General features: G+C 42.9%; 1 protein-coding gene across 2 annotated transcripts; it reads left to right on the top strand.

Moving 5' to 3' along the window:
* The first annotated feature begins 26 nt into the window (after positions 1-26).
* rnf216 (ring finger protein 216) lies at positions 27-14,450 on the top strand. 2 transcript variants are annotated; one of them, XM_086056431.1, is made up of 17 exons: positions 27-286; positions 1,252-1,384; positions 1,519-1,652; positions 3,275-4,474; positions 4,560-4,636; positions 4,914-5,022; positions 5,225-5,386; positions 5,591-5,702; positions 5,801-5,934; positions 6,024-6,074; positions 6,164-6,301; positions 6,878-7,026; positions 7,175-7,253; positions 11,347-11,444; positions 12,190-12,412; positions 13,507-13,576; positions 13,655-14,450. In XM_086056431.1, exons 2-17 carry the CDS (start codon positions 1,315-1,317, stop codon positions 14,035-14,037), a joined length of 3,189 nt encoding a protein of 1,062 aa, XP_085912557.1. In that variant the 5' UTR covers positions 27-286; positions 1,252-1,314; the 3' UTR covers positions 14,038-14,450. The 2 variants fall into 2 exon arrangements, with proteins under 2 accessions (XP_085912557.1, XP_085912556.1); XM_086056430.1 differs by having other exon boundaries at positions 279-404.
* Positions 14,451-18,211: the final 3,761 nt, after the last annotated feature.

The raw sequence follows: 18,211 nt of genomic DNA, 5'->3' as shown, positions 1-18,211 counted from the left end.
TCCCACAATCAGTATGAAGAGGAGCGACGACAGGCGATGCGATCACAGCATTTTGAAAGGAAGTTTTTGATCGGTCTATTTCCATTGAGCCATTTCCGAATGATGCATGGATGTCAAATTCAAATAGCCATTCAACTAAAACGTGTGTGCTGATGTTAATTGCATCGTGAGCTTTGAGGAGACAATCATGCTCAAAACTAGTCCAATTACTGAGCTGTATTCCTACTCTGAGGGCGACAACTTAATGTGGACTACATTTACCAGGACGCCATTGTCACCAGGCTTTGTACGTATGACGTCACTCACTTCCCGGACGCTCTTGTTTTGGCTGCTTGTTTGGCTTTTCCGTGTTCTATCAGTTGCTAAGAAGACGGTTGTTACTGGCATTCCAGCAAGAAGCAGCGGTATTGTCATGTTTTGTTATCTTTCTACCTAACACGCTGATTCCAAACTGCATGTGCGTGGTTTGAAACACTGTTGTGGAATCTAATTTAGAAGTCCCTCAACTAGTTACCCTGCTGGCTAGCTCGCTAGCTAGCCGAGCTAATTAATGTTAGCTTAGCTGTCAGCATTGCTTTTTCCTGTGTTTAAATTTAATTTGAAAGCATGTGCTTTTCTTCGTGTGTATGTTTTATGGCGGCTTCCTATACACACCGATGCTATTAGTACGTTAGAGCTAATGTCAGCATGATCGAGAACTAGATTTCACATTTCAGTTTTGTGAGCTAGACGTCGTTGATAGCTTTGATAGTCAATTCTATTTATTCATACAACATAGACCGATTTCAAAACTTTATTGTGTTAGTCTTTGTCTTTTAAGTCAAAGTCCTAGCCTCGACGGACGACGTTGCTTGTGTTCTGGTTGCTTCAGTTTACTTTTAATGAACACTCGTCAAGCTCGGGAGTTTTGTGCGTAAGTGACGCCAATCTAAACTCCATAGTGATTCGCTTCGTTGAAATGAGATGTCGGCCTTCTCGCAAATATTGTTCATCTCTTCAACTTCCTGCAAGATCGAGTAACGGAATCCATTTAACGGTGTTACCGATTCAGGATATAAAAAAGCTTCATTGCGTTACAGTTACAGGGAAAAAACATGTAATCAGAATACACGTACATCTATTTTTAAAGATTTGGATCATTTCATAGATTATAATTACCATGCAGACAGAGGGGCGGGTGAGCACAGACATTTTTTTAGATTATTTCTAGATTTTAGAATAGCTGTTATTGAACTGGTTTGTGTGTTTTAGATGGTGTAATCAAGCAGTAACTGGGTACAAGGCAACTTAGGGGGGGCTGGCGAGTTGTGTATCATGATGGCAGATGGATGCAGTGATGACGATGTCATTCACCTGGCAAGTTTCAACATCCACCGAAGTCAAGGTAAATAGGCCCAAAATAATACGTTTAGGGAATTTGAAGCAAACTGTATAAAAGAAAAATCATAACTCATGACATTTTGTTATTGAATTGCCTATCTAGGATGTCTAACAATGTCAATGAATGGTTTTGTTTAGGCTCCAGCGGTCGTCAGAGGGAGCTGATCACAATTTCTGATGATTCTGATGAGGAGACTGTAACTTTGGTCCCCCGCAGTCCTGTATTAGTTCCAGATGATGCTGCTGAAGATGATGATGTCAGCATATTAGAGGTAAGTGAGAAACAATTCTTTCTTCCTGGCTAGATCTTCTTTATCAGCTGATTTAACTTATTTTTTTTAAGTATTAAGTATTCTAAAATGTAGGTATAAAAATTGGCGTCTGTCTCTGTGTATCTGCTTATAGGGGCCACCATTTTTAGGTTTAATGTCCTGTGTAACATGCATTGTTACTCATGTTATGGTATTGGTGCTGCTAGTAAAGGTACATAAAAATACGCAGTGGATTTGCGTTTGTTGTTGTAGCATTATTCAGCCATAGCTCATATCCTCTTGACAGTTAGTAGTTCTTGACAGTGTGGGGTAAATGCTGTAAAAGAATTGAACAAAAATATGTCTCAACGTGCCTAATTTTTAAAATTGTCACAAGATTCAACAGAGTGTGACGGTGAGCAGTCGTAAAGACCAGAGAGACACACTTTAGCTTCACTGAAGAACACACACACGCTCGCTTGCGCATGTAGAGCCTACTTGTGGGACGAAAGTGCGGGAGGGAGAGTGGTGTCTCACATGTGCATGTCTGAGTCTGCCAGAGATTCCGCCAGGAAAGATAAACCTTGTTACAACACAATGCTTCTTACAAATAGTCAATGGTCTTCTTCCTCAATCGGCCCCATTCACAGAAGCATGGCGCGACACCAGACCCGTCACCAAAGCCCAGTCTTAAGGGGGGGCACAGGAAATGCATGAGGCTGCTAATTCTTATTAATACCCGACAGAAAGCGCTTAGTTTGTTCCATATATTCGCGAAGCACTGCCGCTCGCATCTTGAATGGCGCCCTTTGCGACAACAGCAAGCAAGTATCAACACTTTTACAATACATTGCCTTTTTGATTACGTCGACACCGCAATCGCATTGTGAAGATGTCTCGTTCACTTGTTCCTTGGCGATGGACCATCAAGCAAGAACCCACTGGATTAATACCGAATCATTGCTTTTGATTGCATTATGTCATTCTAACTCACTTTACGAATATTATTTGCCAATTTTATGGCTAGTAGAATAGCCACATCCAATATGGCGGATGCCCCTCTTCGACCAGGCCACCTGGTTCAACGGGTTTCCACTACAGAATTTAAAAGAAAAAAGGAAAGGCAAATTTATCTTAATTTTAGATGTCCAAAAACCAAAATGTAAAAAAATCTTTAGACACAGTTCAAATGGCTTTTTTTTTTACTCTTTTTACCAGCAATTGTGTAGTGTGACATCATAAGACACTGGTTCTTTAGATTAGATTACTATATATTGTATAACGTTTTTATTCATTTGACTTTTGTCAGCCTTTATTTTTAAAATTCTTCTTTGTCCATCCTGCATTCTATTGTACCAACATTTAACTTTATTAAGCAGTGGACAGCAGCACGTCTAGTTCTACCTTACACAAGTAAACCATTGCGTGCTACTTTGCCTGGTACCCCAGCAAAGGATGTTTAAAAGTTTCTATATGTTAGTGTGTTTTGTGTGGCACAATAACATGTACACTAAACACCCTTGTAGTTTATGCATCACAGGCTGCAGTTAACACTCCTAGAAATGTCATATTACCTTATCATTATTATTGGCTTCAGTTATAATTGTTGAAATGTTGTGTTTTTTGCAACCCCTTTGCCCTAGGCACTAGCTCCTGCACGCAGACATGTAATACGACCGGCGGCAAAGTGGAGTGGGGCCTCGCAAAACCCTATTAAAGCCGGTGCAAATTCTGCGGCTCTTATAAGGGATCCATGTGCCCCCTCTACCTCCAGAGATGCTATTGCACACGCATCTGTAGTCGGCGCATCTGTACTCACACAGCCAAACCCAATGACAAACCCCCAGCAGACAAAAGCTGGGACGCCACAAGAGATAAAGGTGGAGGCCCGAGGACTTGATTCTTCGACTCAAACCCAATCTACCTCCGTACACACTCCAGTGATCAAACTAGGTGCAGAGCACCTTCGGCCAAGCACATCTGGACTGGCTTGCGCCACGGGACAATTATTTGCTGGGCCACAGCCAAGCACATCGCACAGTGTCGTTTCAAAGACATGCCCTTTCTCTACGAGGTCTCAAGAAAGGGCATGTAAAAGTACCAGCGTTCAGGACAATCCTCAGGCAAGCACTTGGTCTGCAGAGCCGCAGCCGAAAGCCAGCACATCTACACACCTTCAGCCTAGCGGGCCATCGAAATATGTAGCCCAGCTTCCCCTGGGGAAGTTGAACCCCGTCATCCTTCCACAGCAACCGAACATCCAAGCCTTCGCTTTGTTCACGCAGCCGCAGCAGCAGAACAAACCCCGGACTACGCCCCAGCCTGTCTTGCATCCCATGCGCGGCAATCTTATTCAGATTGAACCCCAACCCCTCGCCCAGGCCCCGGCCCATGCTCCGACCCAGGCACCCCAGGCCCGTCAAGTGGCACCTGGAAACCAGTCTGCAGTGCTAATTGCTGCAGCCCCTCAGAGGCTGGGACCTCCAGAGGCGGGTCACCAAATCATGCTTGGGAGCCAGGCAGCTGGGATGGCTGGTTTCAATACCCGGCCACAGGGTGGCACCTCCAGCGCGTTTCCGCAAACCCACATCAACGCAAATTCAAACCATCCCGCTGGGCCTGCTCCAGTTCCAGCAGTTTCGGTTCCCCACAACAGAATAGAGATGAATCAGAATCTGGATCTAGGACCAAACCCAGAAAGGGTGAACCCTGTCCCCGGTCTGGTCGCGTTCCCTCCTGTTCCTGAGGACATTCCCAGAATAGAGGATGCAAGGCCCGGTCCATCTGAGCCTCGAGAGAGGTTGGAGCTCCAGCAGCACATCAGAACGCTCATTACCGGCGTTGTAAGTAATCATGTTCACCACTTTATGTGTCATTTTCTCTGCCATTCAAATATCTGGCCTAATTTTTTTTGTTCTCTTTCTCAAGTTGGATCTCTTCCCAAATGTCCAAGAAGCTTATGTAGCAGAACTGATCCGAACAAATTATGTGAAAGACCTGAATGTGTAAGTCTGCAGTTCTGAAGTGATTTGCTGCTCTGCTAAATGTGAGAACACAATCTAGGGAGAGCATTTGGCAGTGAATTTGGACTCGTATTTGAATGTCAATTAATGAACGTGTTTGTATTATTTCATGATTGTTTGCACTGCTTCACAAATATTGGGTTTGGATGATCTTTAGTAGTCTGGCTGCTACTACTGCCAGATCATCACTGCAGTTAACTAAAAGTTGTACAGTGCACACAGTCATGTTTACATGCACATTTCCTCTGTGGTTTTCAAGCATCTGTAACCTGCTGTTGGAGAACCCAGAATATCCAAAGACAGAGGCTGCTGCAGCCACAGTAGCGCCCACCAGCATTTTACTGGAGTCCGGAGACAGTAACACAGAGGTACTCACACTTGGAAGCATATAAAGAACTGTGACTAATTTTCAATAAGACAAATAATTGCGTGTAAAATATGACACACTGTATATTAAAACACCTGGGAACGCTTTTGAATTGTGCACTACAAGGTACACTGTAACAATACATCTAATCCTAATTTCAGTGAAATAACATGATCTATTTTTATCTTTATGTATCTTTTCAGGTAACTGAGGATCTGTTTGATTACGACAAGCTGGGCCTGGTAGGTCCGGAGACAATGACGCAAGCTGCAGACTTGCTCATGGCAGACTTCCGGATGATCAGCTGTCAAGACATCAAATGGGCCCTCAACGCCCTGAAAGGACACTATGCAATCACACGCAAGGTGCTTGTTTTGTTTTTGTCAAGGAATACAACAGCAAAAAGTCGGTTTGATGGAAGTTGGGCGCACGTTTTTGTTTGATGGCTTCATAACAGCGAGTTTTGTAAAGAAAGCTGAAACTTCTCTTTGTGTATATGATATTGTTTTCACGCTTGTTTATGTTTTAGTGCTTGTACGATGAGTGGCCTCTCTCTTACTCTCTCTTAGGCCTTATTTGAAGCTTTGAAGAAGTTTCAAGAATCAGGCGACTCCTCAGGAAAGCGTCGACGAAGCAGAATGTCCACTGAACGCTGCTACATCGATTTCCATTTTGAGCATGGTGAGGAAAAAAAGCTTGCGTCTGTGTGTGTGAATTGATTTCAAACCATAGAAGTAGACGTGTTAAAGTTATCAGGGAACTTTCCCTCTCTGCTGCAGGTCAGGTAAAGTTTGACAAAAGGATGTACTTTTTGGAGAAAGGCCGACGCTACTGCAGGACGTACATGAATTTGGAAGCTTCTTTACAAAAGGAGCTTACCTTCTTCCAACAGAAAGCCAAGGAATGGGCAGAGGTATTCTCATGCGCACTTGTTTTTGTCCCACGGTGTTACTTTTTGTTTCAAATGTGATTTCAAGTATTTATTTCTTGTTCTCTTTCCAGCATGAGGACTTCCTCCTGGCGCTGCAAGTCAATGAAGATGAATATAAGAAAGTAGGTTTATTTCACTCTCCATAAAATTAAATGTAGTGTTATTTTCCACCCTAATTCTCTGAATCTGTGATTGTTGATTGTTTGTCTAGGACGGTCAGCTGATTGAGTGTGGCTGTTGCTACGGAGAGTTTGCCTTTGAGAAAATGACGCAGTGTTCGGACGGCCACTTGTTCTGTAAAGAGTGCCTCGTCAAATATGCTCAAGAGGCAGTGTTTGGCTCCGGAAAGGTACGTCCTTGATGCCAATAAGCAATGGCTGGAGGTCTCCACAGTACCCAAATATATACTACAGCAAGTGACAGTGGAATACAACCCTTAACTAAATAAATGACCCACTGCATTAATCTTTTTTTTTTCCCCCCACTTAACTGAATTGATCACACACAAAAAAGTTTTAGCATTTGACTTTTGCTGTTTCTTAAGTAATACATTTGATTTCCCCAAATTAGGTCCTTAATGATGAAAACACAATTTTACAAAAAAACTTGTAGGTCATAAAAATGCTATAGTTGTCTGATTATGTCGAATCAGTGACAAGAAAAGTACTGTATTGTTTGGCGTACAATAAATGTATTTAGCCACTTGTCCAATACTTTTGGATGTGAGTGTATAAGGTAGTTTGCATTACTAAATGCTACTGTCTGTAATCAATGTAAAAATGTGACGTTGGGCCCGCCCACCGCTACTTCAGAAGTATGGCAGAGGTACGGGTTTGGATTTATTTCCTAATTGTAGCAATTCAAAATTTGCTGTTACTAAAATACTTCAAATTACTTTGTGTATGTGTGTGCATTGACTTTGCAGTCAGAGCTGAGCTGCATGGAGGCGGGCTGCCTTTGCTCGTACCCAGTCTGTGAATTGGAGAAAGTCCTACCAGAAAACATCCTTTGCAAATATTACGAGAGGCAGGCGGAGGAGGCCATTGCTGCCACATGCGCGGATGAACTAGTAAGGTAAGAGTGAAATAAGTGCGTTTGTTGTAGACCTTTTAAGTTGGATTGCAATGTGTGTCTAGGCTGCATCATTATTACTATTGTTAATATATTTTCTGTGGTTTGACTGTAAACAGTAACGTCCTCTCTTACTTTCATCCGTCCCTAGGTGTCCCTTCTGCAACTTTCCAGCCTTACTGGACAAGGACATGTCTCTTTTTAGCTGTCCCAATCCTCGCTGTCGCAAGGTCAGTCATGTATTTGCTTAAATTGTATCATAATATTTATGGAAGTTTTGTTGAGGCCAAAATGAGTCTGAACTATCAGATGATAAAGGCGAATTCTGTCCGATAGGAAAAACACACTGGCTCTTGTACAGCCTATATTATATTGTCTCAGTTGTAGAGGTGGGCGTTATCGATATCATTGTCAATCTTGCTTTCACGATGTGTCATTTTACATTATCGAGTAGTAAATACTGCCTCGAAATGCGAGTCAGCCGAAGGCCGCAAAGTATGAGGAAATGCTGAAAAATCAGTGTGAATCGACGTGTGTGCATTGGGAATAACATTGTTAGATATGCCAAAACGGTCACCGTGAAGAGCAATTCTGTTTCACCACGAGCCATATTGATTACGAGGAAAACATGGCGACGGCGCAAGCACGCTAAACAAAAGCTTAAACACACACACTCAGAAAAGAGTCGCCGAGTTGAACCAGCAAATAAAAACGCACGCACGCACGCACATACACACTCAGTACTTTAGCGAGCAAGTCAAATGTGACATCCTGGATGATCGGTTAACATTCAGTTTACATTCTTTTAGTCCGCATCATTCATAACTAGCCTGTGTTCCTGAGGCATGTTGCACAAACTACGACGGTATATTAGTGTGACGCCAGCACACACCCTAGTCTACATATCACAGCGATGAATGAGTGGGAAAATGCACTTTTCGGTAAATTGCAGTTTTGTTATTCAACTTTATTCTGAATACGTTGGCCAATGGATGCGAATGGGTGTTGTCATGACGACGTTTTTTTTTTCTCTCGCTGGGTGACACTTCGCCACACATCAAATCAATTTTTTTCCTCATTCTGATTGCTCTAGTGGCAGTGGTACACCAGGACTTACTGCAGCTCAAAATGTCACATCATTATGGAATAACAGCAGAGACAGCTAAATGACATAAATATTCCCAAAAATCAATGTAAGTCTATACATTGTTTTTATTTTTTTATATTGTCGTAGAATATCATTATGCTTTGCAGAAGCCGTATTTAGCAATTTAAAAGAGATGTTGTTCACAAACGCTGTCTATCCACAATTGGTCTGTGAATTAAGTGCAGATTTAAAATGTTTTGTAGAATATCGTCAAATTATCGTTACAGAGTTTTTGGAAAAAATAATTAGATTTTTTTTTTTTTGCCCAAATCGCCCACCCCTACTACGTTGTTTAGTGGAATTATCACAGTTAAGTAGGAGACAACGTGAATGTTTTTGTCCATTGTGACCAAATGTACTGACAGTGAGAGGGTCCAACAAGAATAATGTTGGCGGCAGAGGTCAACCCATGTGTGAGAGCAAGGATTGATGGGCACCAAATGGTTCCATCTGGAGAGGTCGCCGCCTGTTATCACTGCCTCCTCCCACTGTCTGAGGAATGCAGAGGCAATGCTATTCAGTCTCTAAATCACCTTTTATCAGGAAGAAACGCGCACCAACGCACACAGCCCCCTCGTGTGAGCTGCAACCTTTTTTTTTTTTTTTTGCACATGTGACATTTTGTTACTACCTTTCTCGTGGTGTGCCTGGATGGAGATAAAATAGTTGTTGGTTCCTTTTTTCTGAAATCACGTGTTTAACTGCAGTTTAAGTTTCCTTTTGCACCCCAGTTTTTGCAACTGTCAGTAGACAATCTCGACATTCCTACATACTCAAGCCTGGCCTCCTTGTTCGCCTCAACATGTTCTGACTTTTGGTAATCCAAACGCCACATGATGAGCTGTTGAAGCTTGAGTTTTGCAAGGTAGTTGCTGTACGTGTTCAACATCTGATTTTGATGTTGAAAGTCTTGGATTTACGGGATGCAAATACAATAATAAGTACATTTCATCATGGATAACAGCGTCTTTCTGCAAGTGTATTAACCATTACAGAAAGCATGACACAGCTTCTCGTGTGTAGTTTGTACGTTCTCTCCAGTGCGTCCTGGTACTCCAGCTTTCTCATTCCAGAAACATGCATGTTAGGGTACTTAAAGACTCTTTAGTTGTCCATAGGGGTGAATGGGGGTTTTTCCAATTGACAAACGATTGCCAAATGACCAATCCAGAGTGTACCTTTCCTTTTGCCAAAAGTCACATGGGGCAGTTGCAGCTCACCTAAAGAAAGACAAGCAGTATAGAAAATGTATGGATGAATGTACTGTGCGTTTATTCCCATGCAGTTTCACCTTTGAAGCCTAGGGGGAGCCCGTTACTTTTTGAGGACAACGTGTGCTCATTGCACAGCCGCACATTATTTAAGCAAAGGCACACACCCAAGGTCCTTTACTCAAGAGTAATCGCTTTATATGCAACAGCTGCAAACGGTAGTCAGATATTACACATTTGTTTAAAAATGTGCTCTTTGGAGTAGATTGGCTGAAAAAGGATGGCTTTTTGGTTGTGGGCGTGAGTAGATTGGCTGAAAAAGGATGGCTTTTTGGTTGGGGGCGTTTTGCTAAAACCTTATCTGTGAATTAGACGTCCATTGTTAAAGTTGGTAGTTTCCTTTGTTGAGTATGATTCATTTATTTATTTTTTGGGGCTGTAATTCACTGTGAGTCATTGCAGAGCAGCCCCATGGCCTGCTTGGGCAGTGACCAGGGCGGGGCCTTATTATGTAATCGACACACGCCACAAGCCCGCCCACCTTTTTTTTTTTCCTTTGCCTTATGCTTCATCATTGGTAGGCCCCACTCTCCGCACCCATCCATTCGTTTCCCATTGGCCGAGAGCACTTCCTCCTCCATTTCAAATGTGGTTCACTTCAAGTTTGACCCACATTCTCCTCCCCTCCATCCCGCCCTCACCTAATGTATTCCACATGTGCTTATGAGCACATCTGAACAAGCTTGTTCCTGGCCCGCATAGGATTTCTCCATGGCAAATGTAGGCCAGTGGAAAATTGTCTTTGTCCGACAACTGCTGCACATTTGCTCTCTTAATGCAGTAACGTCACTGCACGTTCAAACAGAGCAGTAAGCCTCGCCATTGTTCCTCCCTGCAACCTGTCGATTACCTCAGTGGCTGCAAAAAGCAGCTCGTATCATGGCACAATGCAGACCCCACCCCCGTCGCAACCTCTGCAATAAGTCTTGCGCCACCTTAAAAGGTAATGTGCTGACATGAGTGAAAGAAATGGAGGATGAGAGGAAAGGCATGCTATGAATGAAGGCGTGGAGAACCCCAGGGGATGGCGTCTAATGACAAGTTAGCACAGGAGGAACAGAAGCTCGGGAGCGGCACAAGCTGCGGCTTGAAAGAACGGACGTGGGCCGCATTGTAAATTGTGTTCTTGGCTACTGCATGCGTGCGTGTGAAGCATGTGTGGATAGGTCTGCCATTAAGCAGCCACGCTTCCTGGTAAACATTGAACGGTAGGGGGCGATGGTGAACCACGCTCTTGCCCCTCCCTTTGTTAGCCACCCTTTTTGTGAAAGTACATTTCTGCAGCATGTCACATTTTTATGTTGTCTGTATTTCATGCGCAAATACTCTGACCGTTTAATGCATCACATCAACACACCCAAAACATTCAAATGTGTTATTTTTGGTCAACGGCCCACATGTTGGTCAAAGCGTCGACCACAAGCTGACTGCTAAAGGCTGGTCGGTTTAATCAGTGGCCATCCTCAAGTGCGCCTTTCCTCCGCATAGCTGCATGCCAGCTTAAGTTTCCTCTTTTTTTTTTTTTTTTTTCTTTGTCCTCCATCTGACCTTGGATGAAAGAGCACATGCACTCAACGCCCCCCTCCCAGCCAGTTTTTCAAGGTGGATGAGTGATGACTCAAATATTGATGATGCCTGCCTCCACTTAGTTATGGATTAGCATAGGTTCAGCACGCGCATGGAACGATGCTGTACATGCTGTAGCTGAAGCTCAGAGGATGGATTTGCAGTTTCTAGGCAACCAGGCACTTGGTAAAAGGGCAAATCCCGCCCCACGCGTGCGCGCTGCGGGGCCACACCTTGCCGTGTCTGCAGTGCAGACTGATATTTTTCCCTGGTTTGAGTCCAAATAAATAAATATTTCCAATTCAAATTCATTGTCTTTTTCTTTCTCTCGATGTGTAGGAAAGCTGTCGAAAGTGCCACGTGCAATGGAAGCTGCATGTGGGGAAGACGTGCGAGCAAGTCCTGGAGAAAGACGAGATCCGCATGAGGGTGCTCATGTAAGTGCGAACCCACCGAGAACATATGGGGGGGGGAACACACCCCATTCAGTCGCTTTAATCCTCCATCTTTGCCCCTCTACACGCTAAAGAGGATGCTGGGTAAATCGCTCCGTTTCCCGGACAACTCTACGGGAAGCAAAGGGGCCGGCTGCTTCCCGTGGGCCTGCTAGGCACTACTTCCTGTTTTGAGCCATTGAGTAGATCTTCCTACTTCCTGCTGATGACAGAGACGGGAAGTAGCCTGGTAGAAAGATCAGTGGATCGACTTGATTATTAGCACAAGACAGCAAATTTCAACAGATTATATTACTACATACAAATGGTATTTTTAAAAGAAAACTATTATTTTCGACCACATTACATCTAGACCAGGGATGGACAACTGATGGCCTGCACCCACACTCTGACTGGCCCCTTGATTAATTTCCCCCCGAAATACACAATATCTACGTCATCTACCTAGTTTGATTCAAGATGTAAAACCAGGCTGAAGCTGTCAAAAGCACACAAACAACAGCGTTGTTTGCAGAACCGTTGACGGTTCGTTGAAAGTTTTTGAGGAGTTACTATAATGTGTGTCTTTCAAAAACATTACGGCATTAATAGTGTTGCATACACGTATGGTGGCTTGGACAAGGGATACCTGACCTTGGATTGGGATGATCGCTCTCTCTTACCTGTGTATGGGATTTTTTTTCTTCTTCTTCTTCTTAACAGTCTCGTGTCCTTTTGTGCTCCTCAGTGAGGAGCGCATGACAGCCGCCCGGGTGAGGAAGTGCGTCAAGTGCGGCACGGGCCTGGTCAAATCGGAGGGCTGCAACCGCATGTCATGCCGCTGCGGCGGCTTCATGTGCTACCTCTGCCGAGAGGCCATCACGGGGTACCACCACTTCTGCCAGCACGCTCGCTCGCCCGGCGCTCCCTGCCGGCACTGCCGCAAGTGTTCCCTCTGGACTGATCCCACGGTACACGCACGCGGAGTATATTCTTGTGAATTATGTTTGGTACAGGGCCGCACAGAAGAGATGATTATTTTGAAAATCAGGTGATCAGCCTGTGCCTAATCTTACAGCGAATGCAAATTTATCACAGGAGGTACGTTTCAGACTTGTGTGTGTGTGTGTGGCCTTTGAATACATTCTGTTAGTGTACACCAGGTCCCAACACCTAAAATATGCACAAACGCCCCCACACACTTTGACCCAGACCATCTGGCCCCTGTGGAGGCCCACAGTGACCTGGCAACCAATAGTAGCAATTAGCACCCATGCTGCTCATGAGCCACAGTGAGCTTGTCATTAAGGCGGAGCCAAGAAATGGCAAAATACTTTCAACAAGGTTTGGCGAGAGGCTTGTGGAAAACAGACGCTATTTACCATTAACTGTGTTGAACTGTTTTTAAACTCGAGTAATACAGTTTGAAAGTGAGAGAGTATTTCTTGGCATTAGTGTTTTACTGTATTGGAGGCTTAAGTTTACCAATGTCAACTAGCCCTTGTATTGTGTTGGTCAAAATTTACCCGTTTTTCAAGTCAATTCTGGGGTCAATTTGAACCCAACACAATACAAGGGCTAGGAGTGGGTGGCTAATCAATTTTATCGATTAATTTGACTTTGTCAGGACGTTTTTCTTTATTTAATAGTTTTAGAGCGTGTTTGCTAGTCTTTTTTTTATTATTATTTTTTTTAGAAAAGCTTCGATTTGATTTAGCCTTTTTGGGGGTTTAATTTTTTTATATGGAGTATTTGTTGTGGAAGATAAAAAAAAAAAAAAACAGTAAGTATTGGGGATTAAAGTACAATTCCGAGTTCGACCTTCCTTATGGCCATATAGTAATACTGAAATAATTACAATTTTAAGTATTTCGTTAGTTTTCATTAACTATGACTTTGTTTATGTTTTGAGCTCAGTCACGTAACCAATTACTCGTAAGTCAAGGCTCCACGCAAATCACAGGTGGTGCAGCCTCCAGAAAGCAATCTTTTTCACTTTGGAAGAGACCGCAAACATGTGGCCAACTCGCTAACGTTGCGTGTGTGTCTTGGCGTGTTCCTGCAGCTGGATGACGAGCGAAACATTCAGGAGATCCAGAAGGAGGGAGAAGTGCAGCTGAATAAGAAGTTTGCAGGTGAGTTTGTCTGTGATTTGGCAGGGCCGACCAAGACCTTTTGGTCACTAACTCCCCCCCTCCTCCTTCTTGGCTCAGATCAATTGGGAAAGAGAGTCGGCCCGCCCCCGGAGGCCATCCAAGAGAGCAAGCGTCCTCGTGTGGGTCCGCCCCCTGAAAACCCTCCTCCCCCGGTTCCCCGTCATCCCCAAGCTGTGCAGGCTCCCCTCTTCGTGCCCCCTCGTGCCCATTACCCTCCTGGCCTAGCCCAAGGCCAGATGTACATGATAAACCGGTTGCCCCCGGCGCCCTACGTCCCCCCACTGCCAAACCTGCTCCCCTTGAACAACAATAACCACCACCACCACCACCACCATCAACATCACAATAACCGGCACGGCGACCGGCACCCTCTAAACCTGAACATGATTGATATGCCCATGCACTTTGGGCCCGCCCACCGCTACTTCAGGCATTTGTAACAGACACACACGCAACTGTCAGCTGCAGGCCATGCATACAGTGGATCTACAAATCCACTTCCTGTTTTGAGAGCCTCCTTATTTTTTCAAATCTTTTTCTCGGTGCGCCCGCTTTCTTCCAACCTTCATCTGATGCCAATCGCTTTGCGTTTGCCTGAAGGAACGCGCAAGTGACTGAACTACATCTGTAGAGATACACACACTTGGCCTTCTCACACTGAACCATGGATACCGGCTTGTGTTATTCCACATCTATTAAAAAAAAAAAAAAAAGAAATTCTGAAATCATTGTTAAATTTCCAGTTTATATGTAATTTTTCTGACAAAAATGTTCAGCATTCCCGTCTATACGTCTGGCGAAACGCGTGTGTAGCCATGCGTTTTTCTAATAAAGTTTTCTGTTCACATTTTTATTCTTGTCATACACGTCTTTAATTTTGCGGCCCTCTGGTTAGCACAGCCGCTTCTCAGTTGAGAGGTCGTGGGGTTGAATCTGTTAGCATATTCTTTCTGTGATTGTGTGAATTTTCTCCAGGTACACCATAGGTGTGAGTGTGAATGATTGTCTATAGTCTAGGGTGGTCCAAGCCTCTTGCCTGAAGTCAGCTGGGATAAGATCCAACTGACCTGTGACCCAAATGAGTAATGGATGGAATATACAGAACAACAAGGGCAATTATAGGACAAACCAACAAAAAAGAGGACCAGGCATGGTGGATGGTTTTCTGGGCTTTCCTCTTTTCTGTCTCCCACAAAAATCTGAGTCATGATAAGTGAGCCTTAGGCTGCACAAAATTCACAGCAGAGGATGCATTTAAAGCATGGGTGTCAAACCAATTTTTGCTGTGGGCTACTTTGTAGTTAGGACTTCCTTCAGAGTACTGATGGTGAAATCAAAATTGTTTAATTGTCTCATCATATTGCTAAAGAAGTCAACCCAAAGTTTTTTTCTTTACAATAATATGTTCTATGCAGCCCCACTTGTCTAAACACGGCATTCTGATATTGTGTTTGTGGAATAGGAATTGAGTAGTAAAATCCACCCGATTTTGTCCATCTCGGGGCGGCTGTTTTGTCATCATAAAGTAATGTGGCCTGCCGGATCCGGTCCCCGGGTCTTGAGTTTGACGCCCGTGCTTTAAAGCAATTGCGACGTAGCGATGGGCCGTGAGTGGACTTCTTTGTTCAGCCAAGTGTGCTGCGACTGTGACGAATCGCTCGAGCGTGGCGTGTTTGCATGAGGACAATAAAAGCAGCAGCATGCTCAAGCTTCTTTTACCCGCTTGATGGCTTTCGTCACGCCTGCTACGTATCAAATATTTGTAGTTTCTTATTTCTCGGTCAGCTTGGACCACAGATATGGGAAGCCAGCTAAGCATTTATTCGAATTCGCTGAACTGTCTCTCTGCTAGTCACTAGTAAGACAATTCAGCACACTAGTAGACAGATTGTCTCACCTGTGACGTACTGTACTAGTAAAAACAATAGTAAGCAAAACTGTGCACCAGTTGACAATTGTGTGCTACTAGTATACAAGTGATATAAAACTACTAAATTGACATTTCTATGAAATTTCTTTGCACTAGTAGAACGTTAATAATGAGGCAAAGCTGTAATCATTAGGTGCTACTAGTATTACTCAGCACGTTTTAAAAATCATTCTCAAGATCTAGCACTTCACTAATAGCATTAGTAGCATGCAGATGTCAATTAATAGTTTTCTTTTCCACTAGCATCATGTTCTATTAATGCACCTTAATCGTTTTACTAGTGAGTAGTAATCACACAGTAGTGGGAGTAGTGTTAAAAAAAAAATGGTCGTTTTACTAGTTCTACTAGTGCTCTGAATTGTCTTTCCAGTAAGGACAATTCTGTGTACTAGTAGAAGAACTATAGCTGACTAGCAGAACTGCTTGCTGCTAGCACTACTAGTGACATATTTCACTACTTTACAGCACTTCACTAGTAGCGCACGGATGTCAACCAGTGCAGTTTTGCCTCCTTAGCAGTTTGTCGTTCTGTCAGTGAATGCTTGTGGTTCTACTTGTAATCTGAATTGTCTTCTAGTGAGACTAGTAGTACATGAACAATTTAGTGCGCTGGTAGGATATCGGATAAATAATTCTACAGCTTTTGATATACATAAAGCAAGTACTCATGTGAAACATGAGGACTTCCATTCGTGTTCAAGTTGCTTTTGGTACACTTTTGTTTTCTTGTGATCCAGTCACATGATACAAGTATTTCCCAAACGCCTTGTGGGCATTTTGCTCATTTACGGCCCAGTCGCCCACTTTAAACTGAGGGCTCATCTCATAGGTCAGTGGAGCTCATAAAAACAGCATGTGGACCCGGGCGTATGTTACGAATAATAACTTAATAACATTAGAATGGTTGGAGTGGAGAACAACTCGTGAAAAACAGTTATTCAACTGAAAATTGCAAAATATTTTATAATAACTCTGATACTGAAATTTTCTTTTGTAATAAATATAAAGTACATGTCAAGGAGCCCCTCATCATCCTCCCCAAAATGCCAATCAAACATAACTACTATATTGTTAGCATAATTGCCCAAGATACGTTTGAACGTTTTCGGAAAGCAATAAATAACGACAAATTCAAAACACAATGACAATCCAATTATTGGAGTATATTATAAGATTTGTTTTACGGTTTTGTCTCACCTTAACCCTTTTAAATAAGTAAATAAAAAATAGGTGTGTGTATGTGTTATTTGGCTTTGCTGATTGGGTGATAATCAACTTCTGCATGATAGAGCATTTTGTGGTAAAGCTATCAAATCAACTTTTTCTGTAAGATGAATAAATGAAGTCTTTTTTTTTTTTTTTAATTACCCATTCCAAACTCTGCATCTTCATTTTCTAATGATATCTGAGAAAATCCTATTATACTGCTTATTCTGCCTTTGTCCTTAAAAGACACCCCACGCCTTTCAGATGAAGGATGGGGATTACCAATAATAGTCCATTATCCAGCATTATCTGCTAATGACTCAATTTATCCAAAGCCGAAATGGTGGGTTTAAAAGATGATTCAGTTTAGCGCATTCCTCTCAAGTTTTAATGCTGGCCTTCAACTGAAAGTCCAAATGTAGCACACTGTTACCAAAAGCACTGACACACCCGATGAATAGAAAACAGGCGGATGCATGCCTCCACCTTTCTTATTAGTTGGTAATTATATGAAATATTCTTGTATACTGTTTACACATTTGAATTTCTTACATTTTTATGAAAATAAAAGCCCAATAAATTCCTTGCCTGATACTTTCTTGTACAGCTAAATGAAAAACAGTTGTCATTGTGTCTGTAGCATGTAAAGTAACCTTAGTGATAGCACAAATCTGAAGGTCAATGGTGGCGCCACAGTTCTGAATTCCAAACTTTCAACACACACAAACACACTCATAATAAAAAAAGTGCTTTGGACATGATGACAGCAGAGTGCTCCCATCTACAAAAAAAAAAAAAAAACACAATCAATGAAGCAGACATGACCCATACAAAGTTCTGACACTTCCTGTTGCCCTTGTTCAACTTCCCCTGACTTTAACTATATAATGCCCCCTTTGAAATGACCTTTACACCATTTGCGCGTGGGTGCATGCGTGTGTGCGTGGGTGTGTGTGTGTGTGTGTGTGTCCACAGGGACGTCTGGTGTCTGGTCGCATGTGTTCCCCAGACTATTCCTGTGGACGACATTGTGTGTTTGAGTGTGTGTTATTGTTTCTGTTATGTGTGTTTTTAACGAGTGTGTGTTTTTGCAGCTGTACAGTGTTTGTTTGCATTTTTCACCCATAATATGATCGGTTTTTAGACCTCAGGATATGTGCCCTGTGGTAGCTTTATGCCACGATGTTGAATATTAATTCACAACCTTGCAGCGTTTAATGAAAAAAAAAACAGTCTCACAACTGGCATCTCCCAAGGATGGTGATGCATTGTTCTAAAGATCCCTTTTCTGTGTTTTTACTGCCAGTCACCATAGCAACATGAACAATTCAGGTGCAGCTGTTTTTCAGGGAAGGCAGGAACCATATTTGCTGACTTAAACTGAAGTGGAAGCATAATCCAATAGAACCATCACAGACAATCAGCAAAGGGGGCTAATAATAATATGGAAAAGAGTGTAATTAGATATCATTTTAAAT

The sequence above is a fragment of the Filicampus tigris genome, chromosome 16, assembly GCF_054856515.1.
Source record: "Filicampus tigris isolate MCC_2025a chromosome 16, RoL_Ftig_1.0, whole genome shotgun sequence".
In the NCBI taxonomy this organism is placed as follows: Eukaryota; Metazoa; Chordata; class Actinopteri; order Syngnathiformes; family Syngnathidae; genus Filicampus; species Filicampus tigris.
This window is presented reverse-complemented; position numbering and strand designations above follow the sequence as displayed.